Source organism: Entelurus aequoreus, linkage group LG05, assembly GCF_033978785.1.
Source record: "Entelurus aequoreus isolate RoL-2023_Sb linkage group LG05, RoL_Eaeq_v1.1, whole genome shotgun sequence".
NCBI lineage: Eukaryota > Metazoa > Chordata > Actinopteri > Syngnathiformes > Syngnathidae > Entelurus > Entelurus aequoreus.
The window spans coordinates 32,849,734-32,866,279 of NC_084735.1; the positions used below are offsets into that span (position 1 = coordinate 32,849,734).

Sequence of the window (16,546 nt, forward strand, 5' to 3'; positions counted from 1 at the left end):
TTTATTGTCAAAATATACACTCCCATTGTCCACTTAAATATTTCCAAGATATTTCTTTATTCTTAGACAACGGATTCCCTTCCGTGATTGGTCATTTCTATGGACACAGAAATGACGTCACCTAAAATTCCGTTTACAGCACATAGTAATGTCGTAATTCAGCTCTGAGTGTGACACTTAAGATTCAGTCCTACACTTCGCTGAAAGTGTGAGTAAGACGCTTGATAACTAACTTTTAAGTGCAGCTTTCAGCGAATAATTTATTTACTCTTAAGTCAACTCTTAGCAGACTTCTTATGAGTAATTCTAAGAAGCTTGACAAGTACGGCCCCTGTTCTCTGCCCTGGTGTCGCCATGAAGGACAGTGTCCCAGTTGTGCGGCAGCATGTACGCCACCTCACCCCTGTTGATGGTGTTGACCCCTGGCTTCCTAATTTACGTGGCCTCCTTGATCTAGCTCTTGTGCTTTTTATTCCTTGCCTGCCAGTTGTTAATGTTTCATGTTGTGTTACGGAAGTCGATGCGTCGCTGTAAATGATGGAATTGTAAATGGATTATACTTGTTTAACGTTTTTCTACCTTCAATGTACTTAAAGCGCTTTGACACTATTTCCACATTCACACACCGATGGCAGAAGCTGCCATGCAGGCGCTAACCACGACCAATCAGGGGCAAGGGTGAAGTGTCTTGCCGAAGAACACAACTGATGTGACTTGGATGGCAGAAGCTAGGATCGAACCTGGAACCCTCAAGTTCCTGGAAAGGCCGCTGTACCACCCGAGCCACGCCGTCCCCAAACTAGCTTGAAACTTGCTGTGTTGTCACTTCTATTGTGTCCTTTGTGGCTTAAATTAGTGTTGTGGTTTTATATTATTGTGTTGTGTCCTTTGTATTTGGTGTGGCTTTTGCAAGTGTGCTGCAGCTTAAAGTTTTTGTGTTGTAATTAATGACACTGTCATGTGGCATTTGCATTTGTTATGACCTTTCTCCACCACCGCAGGTATCCGCCATTTTTGTTTTGCTGAGGCCACAGACGGGCCGACAGACTGAACGTTTAATGCCCTTATCATTAAAAGTGCTAAACTTCAAAAAAAAGTGTGCTGTTCTTAAATCCAATGTTTTCCTTTTTCTAGCATCGATAAAATTAACAAAGTCCCTTTTAAAACGACCCTGGATTGACACATTTCCAGGATATACTTGAAATGTAGGAATATAAATTGATGTATTGATGCATCAATCAATCGTTACACCCCTACAATTTATTATATATTTTGTACTAGAGTATCATTTGACTTTCTGCACAAAGACAAAATTAGCCTTGCTAATCATAAAGGGGCTTAGGAAATGTAGCACAAATTTAATTAAGATAAACCTCAGCTTCTTTGAGGACATCCTGTTTTTGGTTAAAGTAGTCTCTGAACCAGGAGATGTGCTCCTTCTTCTGCTGGACGGTCAGATAGGGGTTTTTGGACAAACCGATTACCACAAGCTCCATGAAGTGACGTACTGGACCTCGCTGGGGGAAGCCCTCCTCTAAGTGCTTCTCAAGAAAGACATGCTCATGGAAGGGGACTCTGGCGTCCTCGTCAAAGCCTGACAAATGAACAAAAACATTGTAAGTTTGTTTTGCTTCCTCCACATATTCAACAAGAGTACATACAATGTCATTTACTTACATGCTTCATTGTCAATTGGGTACTGCCACAATTTGCCCTCTTCGGTCCATTTGATCATTTTTTCAAAGGCATTCCGGGGCATTTGGTTGGCCAATGAAGACAGTTGTTTAGCGAAATCCACGTCCCACAGCGTTGGGCGTGCTAAAAAGCAACATTTACATAGTAGTTGAGAAAATTTAATATTTAAAGTCGTCTTATATCCAAATTATTACGGTAATACTCATATGCGTAAAAACACTGGAACCTCTGAGATTGAACACTATTCATTTCGGTTTTTACATGAGAAATAATCAGTTACAGGGTCAAACATTCACCAACTAACAGTGTTTCCATTCATCCATCTCTCTTCTAAAATAAAACATTCCTTGTTGAGTTTGATCCTTCTTTTGTAATACATGTCAAAAAAAGCAAAATACACAGAGATAGCCTTTGAGGTTCCCTGAACTGAAGTCAAATGAGGTCTAGTGATGTGAGTTAGCGATTCAAATGATTTAGGATTTTTTGTTCTGTGTGGAGTTTGCATGTTCTCCCCGTGACTGTGTGTTCCCTCCGGGTACTCCGGCTTCCTCCCACCGCCAAAAACATGCACCCGGGGATAGGTTGATTGGCAACACTAAATTGGCCCTAGTGTGTGAATGTGAGTGTGAATGTTGTCTGTCTATCTGTGTTGGCCCTGTGATGAGGTGGCGACTTATCCAGGGTGTACCCCACCTTCCGCCCGAATGCAGGTGAGATAGGCTCCAGCTCCCCCCGCGACCCCGAACGGGACAAGCGGTAGAAAATGGATGGATGGATGGATGGATGGATGTGTTATTTTATTTTATGGAATCAAAACAGTGCCAAAATCGTAGTGCGTAAAATACACACTTAGACTCATTTTGCGCTCGTTTTCTGTTTCTCCACATGTGTGGTGTTCCACCCTTTTGGCACTTAGGGTGGCCATTCAATATACAGCATCTTTCTGATTGGTCACTTAAAGTGCCTACTGTATCCATGCAGAGCCAATGAAGGGGAACTGTTACTGTCAAACTGTGTCCCTTCTAAATAAGAGTAGCCTTTAGAGTCTAAACTTTAGACAAACTAAGCCATTATGTGTCTAAAATGAAAACAAAAAAATAACATACAAATTTGATCACCTTGTAAGTAGGGATGGGTACCTTTCACATTTGTATCGAAACAATATAAATTCCCAGGTACCTGAGACTCAATACCCAGGTACTCAACGGTACAATTTACAGTATGTCTGTGTGTGCTCATGTGTTAGTAAATGTTCATTTGCTTAATAACAAAATTTAAAAAAGCATTTAATATTTCACACTGAGTAAAGATAACTGTGCTGTCCAGTTGTTATATCTGGATTTATTAGACATCTGAGTCTCATTTGCAAGTATTAGACTTAACATGCAGTTGCAATTCCAAGACACTGGATAAAAGTAGTGTACAGGCTACAATGAGCTGAAAGTTTTGTCTTTTCTTGCACCCTACAAACACACTCCAATATAACACGGTTCCATATAATGCAAAGATGTATATAGGGCTGGGCGATATATCGACATACTCGATATATCGCGGGTTTGTCTCTGTGTGATATAGAAAATGACTATATCGTGATATTCGAGTATACGTTCTCATGCAGTTGCTTTTGGCTGCGGGCATTACACTGCATGCGTTTCACACTCTTTCTTGTCTCTCCTTCTTACAGAGAGTTAAAACAAGCACACATTCTTACATACACTACCGTTCAAAAGTTTGGGGTCACCCAAACAATTTTGTGGAATAGCCTTCATTTCTAAGAACAAGAATAGACTGTTGAGTTTCAGATGAAAGTTCTATTTTTCTGGCCATTTTGAGCATTTAATCGACCCCACAAACGTGATGCTCCAGAAACTCAATCTGCTCAAAGGAAGGTCAGTTTTGTAGCTTCTGTAACAAGCTAAACTGTTTTCAGATGTGTGAACATGATTGCACAAGGGTTTTCTAATCATCAATTAGCCTTCTGAGCCAATGAGCAAACACATTGTACCATTAGAACACTGGAGCGATAGTCACCAAAAACCAGACATTTGCAGCTAGAATAGTCATTTACCACATTAGCAATGTATAGAGTGTATTTCTTTAAAGTTAAGACTAGTTTAAAGTTATCTTCATTGAAAAGTACAGTGCTTTTCCTTCAAAAATAAGGACATTTCAATGTGACCCCAAACTTTTGAACGGTAGTGTACGTCATGTGTGCAACGTCACACGCTCCCGCGGAGCAGACAGGTAGCGACATGGTAACGTTAGCTGTGATGTTAACGGTGCGGGTGGTTATCCGAGAGAGAGAAGGTGCGAATCTGGTAACAAATGAAAGAAGAATTAATTCCCAAGAAAAACAGCACAGGGTCCATCGTCTGGCGGTGGTTTGGCTTCAAGCAAAAGCGTTGCTACAAAAAGTAGCACCACTGCTAATGTAGCATCATTTGAAAAGTCACCCGCTAGAGAATAAGGAGTGCTTGAAACTCTACATGTCAACATCTCCCTTTGGTGCCACACCAACAAAATGCCGAAGCAACCATTTCCAGATCAATACCGTGTGAAAAAAATAGTCAACAACAGAAGGAGATAACGTCCGCAGGAACCTACCACATAGCGATTGATTGATTGATTGATTGAAACTTTTATTTGTAGATTGTACTGTACAATTGACCACTAAATGGTAAAACCCGAATAAGTTTTTCAACTTGTTTAAGTCGGGGTCCACGTTAATCAATTCATGTATGTGCAAAGGACATACACTATTTGATTTCCTATAATGCAGCTCATTTTTATTTGACAGTTATTGAAATATCTTGTGTGACATCATGCAGAAAAGTGCACTTTTTTTGTTTTAAACTATTGTAGTGGCGTTCTGTACAAAAAGTGCACTTTAATTTAGTGTTGTTTTGATATGTCATCTCAGTGACATCATGCACAAAAGTGCACTTATAGCTTGTTTTAAAATGTCTCAGACAATCTTGCACTTTCTGTTTTGGAAATGACATGAATGTTTGTGCCACTGCTTAATAACTGTTTAATAAACACAGTTTTGGTAAATTGACTTATTGTGGTTTCCTTCTCTGCATGAAAGTTTAAAATAAGCATATATTAATGAAGTATGAACAAGAATGTTTTAATGTAGACACATAGCATCATCATACTGCTGTGATTATATGCGTCAAGTGTTCATTCAAGGCTAAGGCAAAATATCGAGATATATATCGTGTATCGTGACATGGCCTAAAAATATCGAGATATTAATAAAAGGCCATATCGCCCAGCCCTAGTAGGATATAATGCGGTTGTGCCATGGGCCGCAAATTTTTGCCCGTTTTTTCCACCAGAATCAACTGCGTTGTTTTCTTCCACCAAATTATTGGTTATCAATACTGTATTAACCCTACCTATTGGAGATTATTGCCCCACTCATTCTGTGACTTTCCACGATTCACATCACACATGGGGGCACTATTCACCAATCAACAAGTTTGACATAACACAATGTTGGGTTAGTCACCCTGAATTACGTGGTCGAGATTTTCTGGACCCCAAAGACCACGTTATATCGGACTTTCAATGTACTGTAAGTATTGTACTTATTACATACCAGCTGTTTGATTGTAACGTGCATCTTAGTTGTAGTTTTCATTACCAAATTTGGAGGTGTTGAAATCGGTGTGTGAAATCGCTAATGCTAATCAGTAGCTAACCCATTTAAATTTAAAAATAATTTAAAACATTTATATGCACGTACAACACTTAAAACTTTTAGCATATCAGTATGTGGAATCAAATTATGGAATGGATTAAGTAAAGAAGTTAAAAATTGTACTGATATGATCCAGTTTAAGAGGTTGTTCAAAATAATAGTGCTTACAAAGTACAAAGAAGAAGAATTATGAGAAATACTTCTAACCTTATTAAAAATAAGATATTCTTCATCTCAGTATGTTAATAATGACTGAATTAATTAATTACATATTATAAAACTGTTGTGTATACTAATTCATAGATGTTATTTTATTGTATAAAAAGGTCAGTAAATGATTCTATATCATTGTAAACGCTTTGAAGTGGGAAAGGGGTAGGATTAAATAAGCTTTGCTTCTTCCTACTCCTTTGATGATTTAAAATGAAATGATATGAAATTGTGTGACGTATTAAGATGTAAGTGTGTTCATGTTCGAAATAAACTAAAGAAAGAAAAAGAAGAAAGAAATTAGCATCGTGGCTAGCGCATTTGGAAAAGTGGAGCCTTACTGTACCTTATAGAGCAAGGGTTTTAACTTTTTTGACCTGGGGGCCCAACTTTTCCACTACAGAGGGGCTTGGGTCCCACCCAAATATCAACACTGAATTAGTAATCTTACTCTTGGTTTTAAACGTAAAAATAGTTATATCTAACCTACTTGTTTTTTACAACCTTGTCAAATGATATTTAAAAAATATGTGTTAATCACAAAGATTATTATTTATTTTACACAAAAATCTTCGGCTTAGATCAGGCTGATTAGAAAAAGAAGTACTAACTAAATATACTGCATCAGAAGGGTCTCATAAATAGTTACCTTACAATTATGATGTGCTTAAATAAATAAATTAGCAATAAATATGTTTCTTAAATAAACTGTCCATAAAATCCAAGTGCAAATGAAAATACAGCTTCACCATTTTAGTCATCATTTTTGCGCTTTAAAACTTATCTAAGATTTTAGCCCTAGACGTGTTCTGTTTGTTTGATATTGTCATTACTGCCACGAGTGGTGGAAAAGTGGATTACAACTGAGTATCGCTGCGGCCCAGACGGACCACAGCAAAGAAACAGATGATTTTTTGCGGCCCTCTAAGGTGCGCTAGCGGCCCAACAACGGCCCTATGTTTAAGACATACTGCCTTCGAGTGTTTTCTATTGGGCATATTTGCTTTGTTAGAAAATTGAAAAATTACTTAGAGGCAGTCCAACTGAGTCTGCTTTAATTTGCTACTTGAGTGATTGTCCCAACGCACGCAGACTAAAAGCCACATTGCGAAGAGAGTGGTCGTTATGCATGCAGATTTTGGCACTGCTTTGACGCCATAATGTTCCTCAAAACTGTAATCAAATTCCAAGTGGTTTTTACTGTAAATTACACTAATGAAGTAATTCAAACTAATAATTACCAACTGTTTCAGTAACTTTATCTTCATCAGTAGGAAGGGAGAAGATGTTAAGCTTTTTTCCAGAGAACAAGCCTTTCCTGTAAAAAAAAACAACTGAATAATGAAAAGATTAACCACAGGCTTCTCTTTTTGTCAGTGTATGTTTCGGTCATTGATAGTTTCAATTTATGAATGGGAATTGAAAAACATAAAAACGATTGGTTCATTTGAATCTTATTCTGAAATACACAACTGTTTTTTTTCCTGACATGCTGGTCTGCGGTCTTGCAACTTTTGATTTGGTGTCAGGATGGAAAAAAAAGCATATGTTTTTGGTCAGTTCTTTCATTTCTGTTGTGATTTTTATTTTGTTATATGAAAGCAGCTGAGATAGGCTCCAGCACCCCCTGTGACCCCCAAAAGGGACAAGCGGTAGAAAATGGATGGATGGATGGAAATATACAATGAAAATCAACCCATTTTTTGATGTAGTTATTGCTTTTTGACATGAAAAAAGAATAGCCCCTTGTTTTTCAATTTAATTTTTTGTATTTCAAAATTAAACCAATCGTTTTTTTGTTTTTCAATTCTCATTCATAAAATGACATTTCCATGACCAAAAGATATACTGACCTCTTCTACATTATAAAAATGATCTGGATAAAAATAAATAAAAATAAGGTGATGTACTTTCTGCGAACGCCATCCAGCTCTGAAGTGACTCCTCTGTCGCGCTTGTAGCCCTGCCCGTCGTCGTCAAATCGGATCTGATTGGCTGGCTGAGCGTACAGTCTGTTGGCTTGACTTTTCACTGACACTTTCATGTCAGCTAGAATCACTCTAAGAAATCATTGAGAGTTTGCAGGGTTAATTTCTGCTAACTGCACTGCTGCAAACTAAAGTGTCAATTAAAACATATTTGTTTTATAAAAGCATCATTTTTTATCCAGCTATTATGTATTGTTATCAGTGCAGCTTTACTGTCTGTAAATGTGGCTGCTGTAACAAAGCCAGTTCCATTTCCAAGTATCCATCTATTGGGTCATACTAGGTTAAAGTGGTGATATGTTGGAGGTTTTAGCTGTTGATGGCACCAGGAGAAAAATGCACATAGGACTAGCAAAAATGTACCCGAGGTCGTTGGCCTCTCCCTTTTTTTGAGCCTCAGTGAGGTCCTCGTGCTGCCTCAGCTGCTTGAGCAGCTCAGACTCGGCCTGGATGCGGTTCGGAAGAGTGGAAGCAGCAGCAGAGGCAGCTGCGACCAATTCCGGATCCAGGGTTTGTCTAAAAAAAAAAAAAGTGAGACAGAATTGATCAATAAACAAAGAGACCAATGCAGACCAAGGGTGATTACTAGACAGCAGAGTTACAACTTCAAGTCGATCAAATTATGTCTCACCTTTGAGATGAAATATCCACAGAATCCTCCTGAAACTTGCTTTCCATTGGCCTTGAGGTCGGGATGGAAACACTTGGCTTAATTTTCAACAGTTTTAGCCTCTTCTTGCTGGTGACATCCACCTTCATGGCTCCCAGAAGATCAAGTAGACTCTGTTTCCCGCTTTTCGACGTATCAAGTTCTTTTCCCTCAGCAGCATCATCTTGCACATTAATTACATCTGTTTTCTTGATATTGTCTCGATCATTTTGCTCATCCAATTTCTTAATGTCACTGGAATGTGCAGTTTGTTGTTTAGAGACTGTTTGGGTCTCTGTGGAGTCTTCATTATTGGAGTTGGCAACATTGTTTTTATTCTCACAAAACCTGTTTGAATGTGTGCTTAGGCATTTAGTGCTACACACACTGGGCAGTCTATGAGGGAAAAAAAAGTTGCAAGTCAGATCCGTAATTATTACTAAGTATTAGTAGTTTGCAGTATTACTACTAAATAACAGTATTATACTTAGACATATGAATAAATATGTATTACTTGAATGCAGTATTATTCCTAAATAACTGTACTGTGGTACCTCAACTTAAGAGTGTTTTAAGATAAAAGCGGTCTCTTGGATGGATAACTGTTATGATATAGGTTCAAAGCAAAAATTTGAGTTACAAACCAGTGTTAATTTGGTTGAGTAAAATTTGTTGTCTTAGTTATCGTTAATGACTTAGTTTCCCTTGACTAAAATAGGACGATAACTAATCACAACAGATGCACGTTGACAATTGACAATTTAGTCAACGTATTAAAAAAGGGGCTAATTGTTGACAGTGACAAAATCCAATCACACATTGGGGGTACTTTAACTTTTAACTTAACATTTTAATTTGGTCTTTAGGCAGGTGGCACAAGTTAGGAATCTATCCAATAACAGTAGCATGTGGGACAGGGGCGGGGATCCAATCAGAACTACTGTCTGTGCAATGCACGCTGTTCGGATATTTTGGGAAACAAACAGTAGGTAGGTTTTCTCTGTTAAAAATACAACGAACTTGGAGCGCCGTCTGTCGGCTAATCATTGAGACATCTTTGCAACAGTAAGTAGGCCGAAGCTAATATTTCGAAATTGCTCGAACTGAACTGAATTACTGTTACTATTAAAGATGGTAGCGCAGGAGCAAGACCGCCTACTCTACCACTACTTTTGTAGTACACCATTGGCATACTTCTCCACCAATTTAATCATTGTTTTTGGCACATTGTTCAGCTATCAATTCCACAACATGACAACTGAAAACACCAGATTTTACATTTTCCATGCTAACACACAAAGAAAGACAGGTATGTGATATATATATATATATATATATATATATATATATATATATATATATATATATATATATATATATTAGGGATGTCCGATAATGGCTCTTTGCCGATATCCGATATTGTCCAACTCTTTAATTACCGATACCGATATCAACCGATATATGCAGTCGTGGAATTAACACATTATTATGCCTAATTTGGACAACCATGTATGGTGAAGATAAGGTACTTTTAAAAAAATAATATAACTAAATTAAAAACATTTTCTTGAATAAAAAGGAAAGTAAAACAATATAAAAACAGTTACATAGAAACTAGTAATTAATGAAAATTAGTCAAATTAACTGTTAAAGGTTAGTACTATTAGTGGACCAGCAGCACACACAATCATGTGTGCCTACAGACTGTATCCCTTGCAGACTGTATTGATATATATTGATATATAATGTAGGAACCAGAATATTGATAACAGAAATAAATGGGGGGAGGGAGGTTTTTTGGGTTGGTGCACTAATTGTAAGTGTATCTTGTGTTTTTTATGTTGATTTAATAAAAATAAAAATAAAAACCAAAAAAAAACCGATACAGATAATAAAAAAACCGATACCGATAATTTCCGATATTACATTTTAACGCATTTATCAGCATCCCTAATATATATATATATATATATATATATATATATATATATATATATATATATATATATATATATATATATATATATATATATATATATATATATATATATATATATATATATATATATATATATATATATCACTGGTTGCTTGTTATGAGTTTTTGAGATGCCTTGCAAAAATAAAAGTGGTTTCAAGACAACTTCAAAGATGGGTTATCCTTTATAATTTAGTCAACTACAACTAAATTAATTTAGATGACTAAAATACGTATAAAATCAAAATACATGTCCGTCAAAGGACTATGACTGAAACTAAATTAAAAACAGCTGTAAAACATAACACTATTACAGGCATCTCCTCCATTAGCATTTGCTTAGCAAATGTCACCGTAAACTCCCCAAGATCCCACCAAAACATCTGGTTTTACTACCTAGCATTAGCTAATAGCTAGACAAATCGTTTTAACTAGTTTTTTTTCGTGTCAACCATGAGAAGGAAGAAAGTGAGAGTGAAGGATTGTGCTGAAAAGAAGAAGTGGATGATATTCAATGAATTAAAAAAATAAATCATCACTACATGACATAGGGTGTCGCTAAGTTAGCGATGCCATTGGCGCATATCACTGCTAATCTGCCTGATATAGAAGCAGAATGAGTCGAACGCCAGCCAAGAATGTCAAAATAATATCTAAACGGTGGGTATTTATCCATGAACATATGAAAAACTGCTGATAGTTTGTTTGATGAAAAATCTGCTGGAAGGAGATGCTGTAGGAGTCCACTCTCCACGGTAAATGCTGAAAATTATTATTACATTACGTCATAAAACTACTGTAGTTGTCAGTAGTACATCACATGATTTATACAATATTTCTTACCCTAAAAGTATTCTTTTCAAAAGCATTGTTATGATAGTAGCAAATGTGTGTGTGCAAGAATGGCAGTGTGTTGGTCGAGTGAAGTCAAAGAGTGTGTGGTCGAGTCAGGAGACTTGAGTGGTTGCATGTGCAGTAGTACAAACCCTGTTTCCATATGAGTTGGGAAATTGTGTTAGATGTAAATATAAACGGAATACAATGATTTGCAAATCCTTTTCAACCCATATTCAATTGAATGCACTACAAAGACAAGATATTTGATGTTCAAACTCATAAACTTTATTATTTTTTTGCAAATAATAATTATCTTAGAATTTCATGGCTGCAACACGTCCCAAAGTAGTTGGGAAAGGGCATGTTCACCACTGTGTTACATGGCCTTTCCTTTTAACAACACTCAGTAGACATTTGGGAACTGAGGAGACTCATTTTTTAAGCTTCTCAGGTGGAATTCTTTCCCATTCTTGCTTGATGTACAGCTTAAGTTGTTCAACAGTCCGGGGGTCTCCGTTGTGGTATTTTAGGCTTCATAATGCGCCACACATTTTCAACGGGAGACAGGTCTGGACTACAGGCAGGCCAGTCTAGTACCCGCACTCTTTTACTATGAAGCCACGTTGATGTAACACGTGTCTTGCTGAAATAAGCAGGGGCGTCCATGGTAACGTTGCTTGGATGGCAACATGTGTTACTCCAAAACCTGTATGTACCTTTCAACATTGATGGCGCCTCCACAGATGTGTAAGTTACCCATGTCTTGGGCACTAATACACCACCATACCATCACAGATGCTGGCTTTTCAACTCTGCGCCTATAACCAGAGGTGGGACCAAGTCATTGCTTTGCAAGTCACAAGTAAGTCTCAAGTCTTTGCCCTCAAGTCTCGAGTCAAGTCCCGAGTCAATACAGGCAAGTCCCGAGTCAAGTCCCGAGTCAAGACAGGCAAGTCCCGAGTCAAGTCCAAAGTCAAGACTGGAAAGTCTCAAGTCAAGTCACAAGTCCTGCATTTTGAGTTTCGAGTCCTTTCAAGTCCTTTTGACCACAGACTAATATTTTTACACAGATTGTGTATGCTTTTAAACCGCTGTATTTATTTATTAAAACAAGTGCATTTGAAATAGCAGGAAAGAAAATAGTACTGACATTGCAATTCATAATAGCACTATTAACCAGTCATTTTAATAGTTTAAACAATTTTAAACATTTAACTCATTCCTTTACAGAATAAACACATTTGCAAAAACAAGTGCAACTGTACTTATTTGTACAAAAGTGTTAACATTGTATTTCCATGGCATATTGCATTGTAACTAGTTCCACAGCAGTTTCTATTCTGTTCTTACCTTATCTCATTGATCTCATCTCATACTGTATGTGTGTTGATGTGTGCATACACATGAATACATGAACATAACAATGAACAGAGTTGTACTTTTTAGATGTCAGGGCCCTATGCAATATGTACACAATTCTTAATATAGTATATATTTTAACTGACCTTTATTTGACTATGTTTGTCTTTTTGTAGGTGGCTAAAATATGCGGTGCTGCTGACCGCCGTCTAACGTTACGTTACTGTGTGTGATACATTGACTAACGTAACGTTATGTGTAGGTACCTCATGCAACCCTGCTTAAAAAATCACTTGACAAAAAGTATGAATAAGGTAGCAAACTGCAGTGGACGCAACATATTGCCGTGTTTGAAATGACGTTATAACCATAAACATCTTATAAGTAGACGCAATATTGGTTGCTGTGACGCGAGCAATTTGCATCTTGAAGTGGTGATGAGGAGCCGGCGAGCAGCCTAAACTGACAGTTGACAGGTAGAAAACAAAGATGCCGGGCTGGTGTTCAGCGTTTTCCTGCTCAAATGAGCGGACTGTTGAAAATAGGAATCGGGGCATTACTTTTCACAAGTAAGATTTAACATTAATGTACTATTGGTTGTATTTTATGAAAATAACATTACCACAGAGTTGAGAAGGAGCAAAAATCTTCAATATTTGTATGTGAAAATCACAAATAAATCTTCTGGGGGAGGATGACGCCCCTACAGTGGTTTGGTTTACAAACTTTCTGCCCCACCTAAAACAAAATTCACCAGCCGCCATTGATTATAATGCATTCTCATTTTAGGCAAAATATAAGACAATACTTTCTTAACAGTATAATTGTAACCAGGAATAAGTCTTCAAGTAACAATATTCAAATACTAACATTGTTGGGTAAAACAGAATTTGGTTTTATTCTGAATCCAGTGAAACAGATTGGTGGTTTTAGCTGATATAAAGACTTTCAGGTGTTTATATATGTTTACGTATTTGGCAGACGCTTGTATCCAAAGCGACATGCATAAAAAATACATATATAACAATCACTGTAAACATGATCATTTAAGGGAAGAATGTAATACAAAATATCAATACAAAGTGTCACGACAGAATAAACTCTCTGCTGCTGCAGCAACAGAGATATGGTCTATAAGATATATAGATATCTAATGTATTCATACATTGTTTATGTAGCATGTATATATAACGTAATCATATTGTTTCTTCAATTTAAAAATAGCTGACCGTTTTTTTCCCCCTTCTCTGGGATTATATTCCCAGTTTTAATCTCGGACGTCTGGTCACTTATAGCGTATAAGAATATTCTATTACTGTTAAGCAAACTATGAATAATAAAACATGTGTCCGTTATCATAGCTACACGTATGACAAAAAAACGCGTGAAAATGAGTGGTATTCAGTGAGGTAAAATTAATTAAATGCGTTGACAGTTCATTGCTCCTGCCAAATGAATTGCACTGAGTGGAGCGGATCACCACTCCAAGATGGCGGCCCCGCGTCTCGTCTGCGCCAGTAGGCAGTAGCGCTCGATGCTGCGTCTACTTATAAGATGTCTATGGTTATGACGTTAGCAGTGAGTTTACAGCTTCACTGATTTAACTACACAGCAAATAAAAGTCATGTTACTTAGCCAATAAACGGTATCTTACATTCAAAACTTACCCTTCTTTGTGCAACTTCAAATGTCGAACGAAGTTGGAAGTTGTTGCGTCTCCGTCTGTAATATTCGAACTGCGTGATTTGCATACGGCAATTCGTTGACCAAGTCGTAGTTTTTATACCCGAACGAAACCAACTTTAGTATAAATCTTTCTCACTGGCGCGTTGTTTGACAACTCTTGTTCATTGGTTGTCCTGCAATTTGATTGGATCAATGCCTGTGTGATGAAAACAATGTAGATCTAATTTGATTGGCTGTTGTACTGAGAGCACACACGCTGACACGCAGCACACACGCTGATAGACAGACAGACACGTACAAAATGAAAGATACGGAGCGCTCCCAAATAATTTTTTAAGCTTTAGGTTTTGGGGAAAGTAGCAAGTCATGTCAAGTCAAAAGGCTCAAGTCCAAGTGAAGTCACAAGTCATTGATGTTAAAGTCTAAGTCGAGTTGCAAGTCTCTTTACATTTGGTCAAGTCGAGTCTAAAGTCATCAAATTCATGACTCGAGTCTGACTCGAGTCCAAGTCATGTGACTCGAGTCCACACCTCTGCCTATAACAATCCGGATGGTTCTTTTCCTATTTGGTCCGGAAGACACGACGTCCACAGTTTCCAAAAACTATTTGAAATGTGGACTCGTCAGACCACAGAACACTTTTCCACTTTGTATCAGTCCATCTTAGATGAGCTCAGGCCCAGCGAAGCCAACGGCGTATCTGGGTGTTGTTGATAAACGGTTTTTGGCTTGCATAAGAGAGTTTTAACTTGCACTTACAGATGTAGCAAGTGTTCCTGAGCCCGTGTGGTGATATCCTTTACACACTGATGTCGCTTGTTGATGCAGTACTGCCTGAGGGATCGAAGGTCACGGGCTTAGCTGCTTACGTGCAGTGATTTCTCCAGATTCTCTGAACCCTTTGATGATATTACGGACCATAGATGGTGAAATCCCTAAATTCCTTGCAATAGCTGGTTGAGAAAGGTTTTCTTAAACTGTTCAACAATTTACTCAAGCATTTGTTGACAAAGTGGTGACCCTCGCCCCATCCTTGTTTGTGAATGACTGAGCATTTCATGGAATCTACTTTTATACCCAATCATGGCACCCACCTGTTCCCAATTTGCCTTGTTCACCTGTGGGATGTTCCAAATAAGTGTTTGATGAGCATTCCTCAACTTTATCAGTATTTATTGCCACCTTTCCCAACTTCTTTGTCACGTGTTGCTGGCATCAAATTCTAAAGTTAATGATTATTTGAAAAAAAAAATAATGTTTATCAGTTTGAACATCAAATAAGTTGTCTTTGTAGCATATTCAACTGAATATGGGTTAAAAATGATTTGCAAATCATTGTATTCCATTTATATTTACATCTAACACAATTTCCCAACTCATATGGAAACAGGGTTTGTAGTAGAGTGAGTAAAGCGTTCGGTTGTGTCCTGAAAAACTTATAATAAAGCAACCAAATTGTCATGAATCGGCGGCCTCGTCATTCCAACCCCAAAAGCGGAGCTTAGCAGACCCATTGTCGGGTGCCCTAAATCGGTAGGTCGTGAGTTCATACCGAAGACTATAACAATGGGACCCATTACCTCCCTGCTTGGCACTCAGCATCAAGGGTTGGAATTGGGGGTTAAATCACCAAAAATTATTCCCGGGCACGGCCACCGCTGCTGCTCACTGCTCCCCTCACCTCCCAGGGGGTGAGGGTGATGGGTCAAATGCAGAGGATAATCTCACCACACCTAGTGTGTGTGTGATAATCATTGGTACTTTACTTTACTTTAAAGTGAAGGGTGTTACCCCCCCCCGACGAAAACATGGGCCCCGGAGGGAACGCTCCTGGAGCGAGGTCTAGGAGCTGAACAGCAGGAAAAGCGTAACAGTATGTCAAATGTTAAAATTGTGCTGTCTGATTTTAATTCATTTAAACGGTTGATTTGAGATACAAGTGTTTTGAGTTAGGAGCACGGTCACGGAACCAATTGAGTACGTAAATTGCGGTACTACTGTATTATACTGAGTTACATAAACTATATGTAAAGTGTGCAGTATTACTCCGTAACACAATTCCATTTGTACACATGCACATTAGTACAGACGCACAAAGTAAGAATAGGCACCACATGTATAAAACATGGAAAGGTAAAAGCAGCTCACCTTAATATCGAAGCAATAGACTTGTCACAATTTGCTGGCAACATACACAATCCAAATATATTCACGGAAGGCTTTTGAGCCACGTATAACCACTGCGAAATAAATCTATACATAATGTTACCAAAATATGTCCTTCCACGACTCTGACTGGCGTGCCTGTTGCAACCGTAAAAAGAGTCCCCTGGTTTAAACCTAATGAGGTAGTAATAGTTCCACAGTAAAGGTTGGATTGATTCCTTTAATAGAACGTGCATTCAAGAAATATTAACAGATTAATAATTGACATTTTT

The 16,546-nt window shown here is 37.8% G+C and overlaps 1 protein-coding gene across 1 annotated transcript; it reads right to left on the reverse strand.

The window, feature by feature from the left end:
- Positions 1–1,240: 1,240 nt before the first annotated feature.
- LOC133650517 (small ribosomal subunit protein mS31-like) lies at positions 1,241–16,429 on the reverse strand. The gene is made up of 7 exons (XM_062047847.1): positions 16,257–16,429; positions 8,231–8,644; positions 7,963–8,115; positions 7,522–7,671; positions 6,853–6,929; positions 1,678–1,818; positions 1,241–1,594 (listed from the first exon to the last, which is right to left on the reverse strand). Exons 1-7 carry the CDS (start codon positions 16,367–16,369, stop codon positions 1,359–1,361), a joined length of 1,284 nt encoding a protein of 427 aa, XP_061903831.1. The 5' UTR covers positions 16,370–16,429; the 3' UTR covers positions 1,241–1,358.
- Positions 16,430–16,546: the final 117 nt, after the last annotated feature.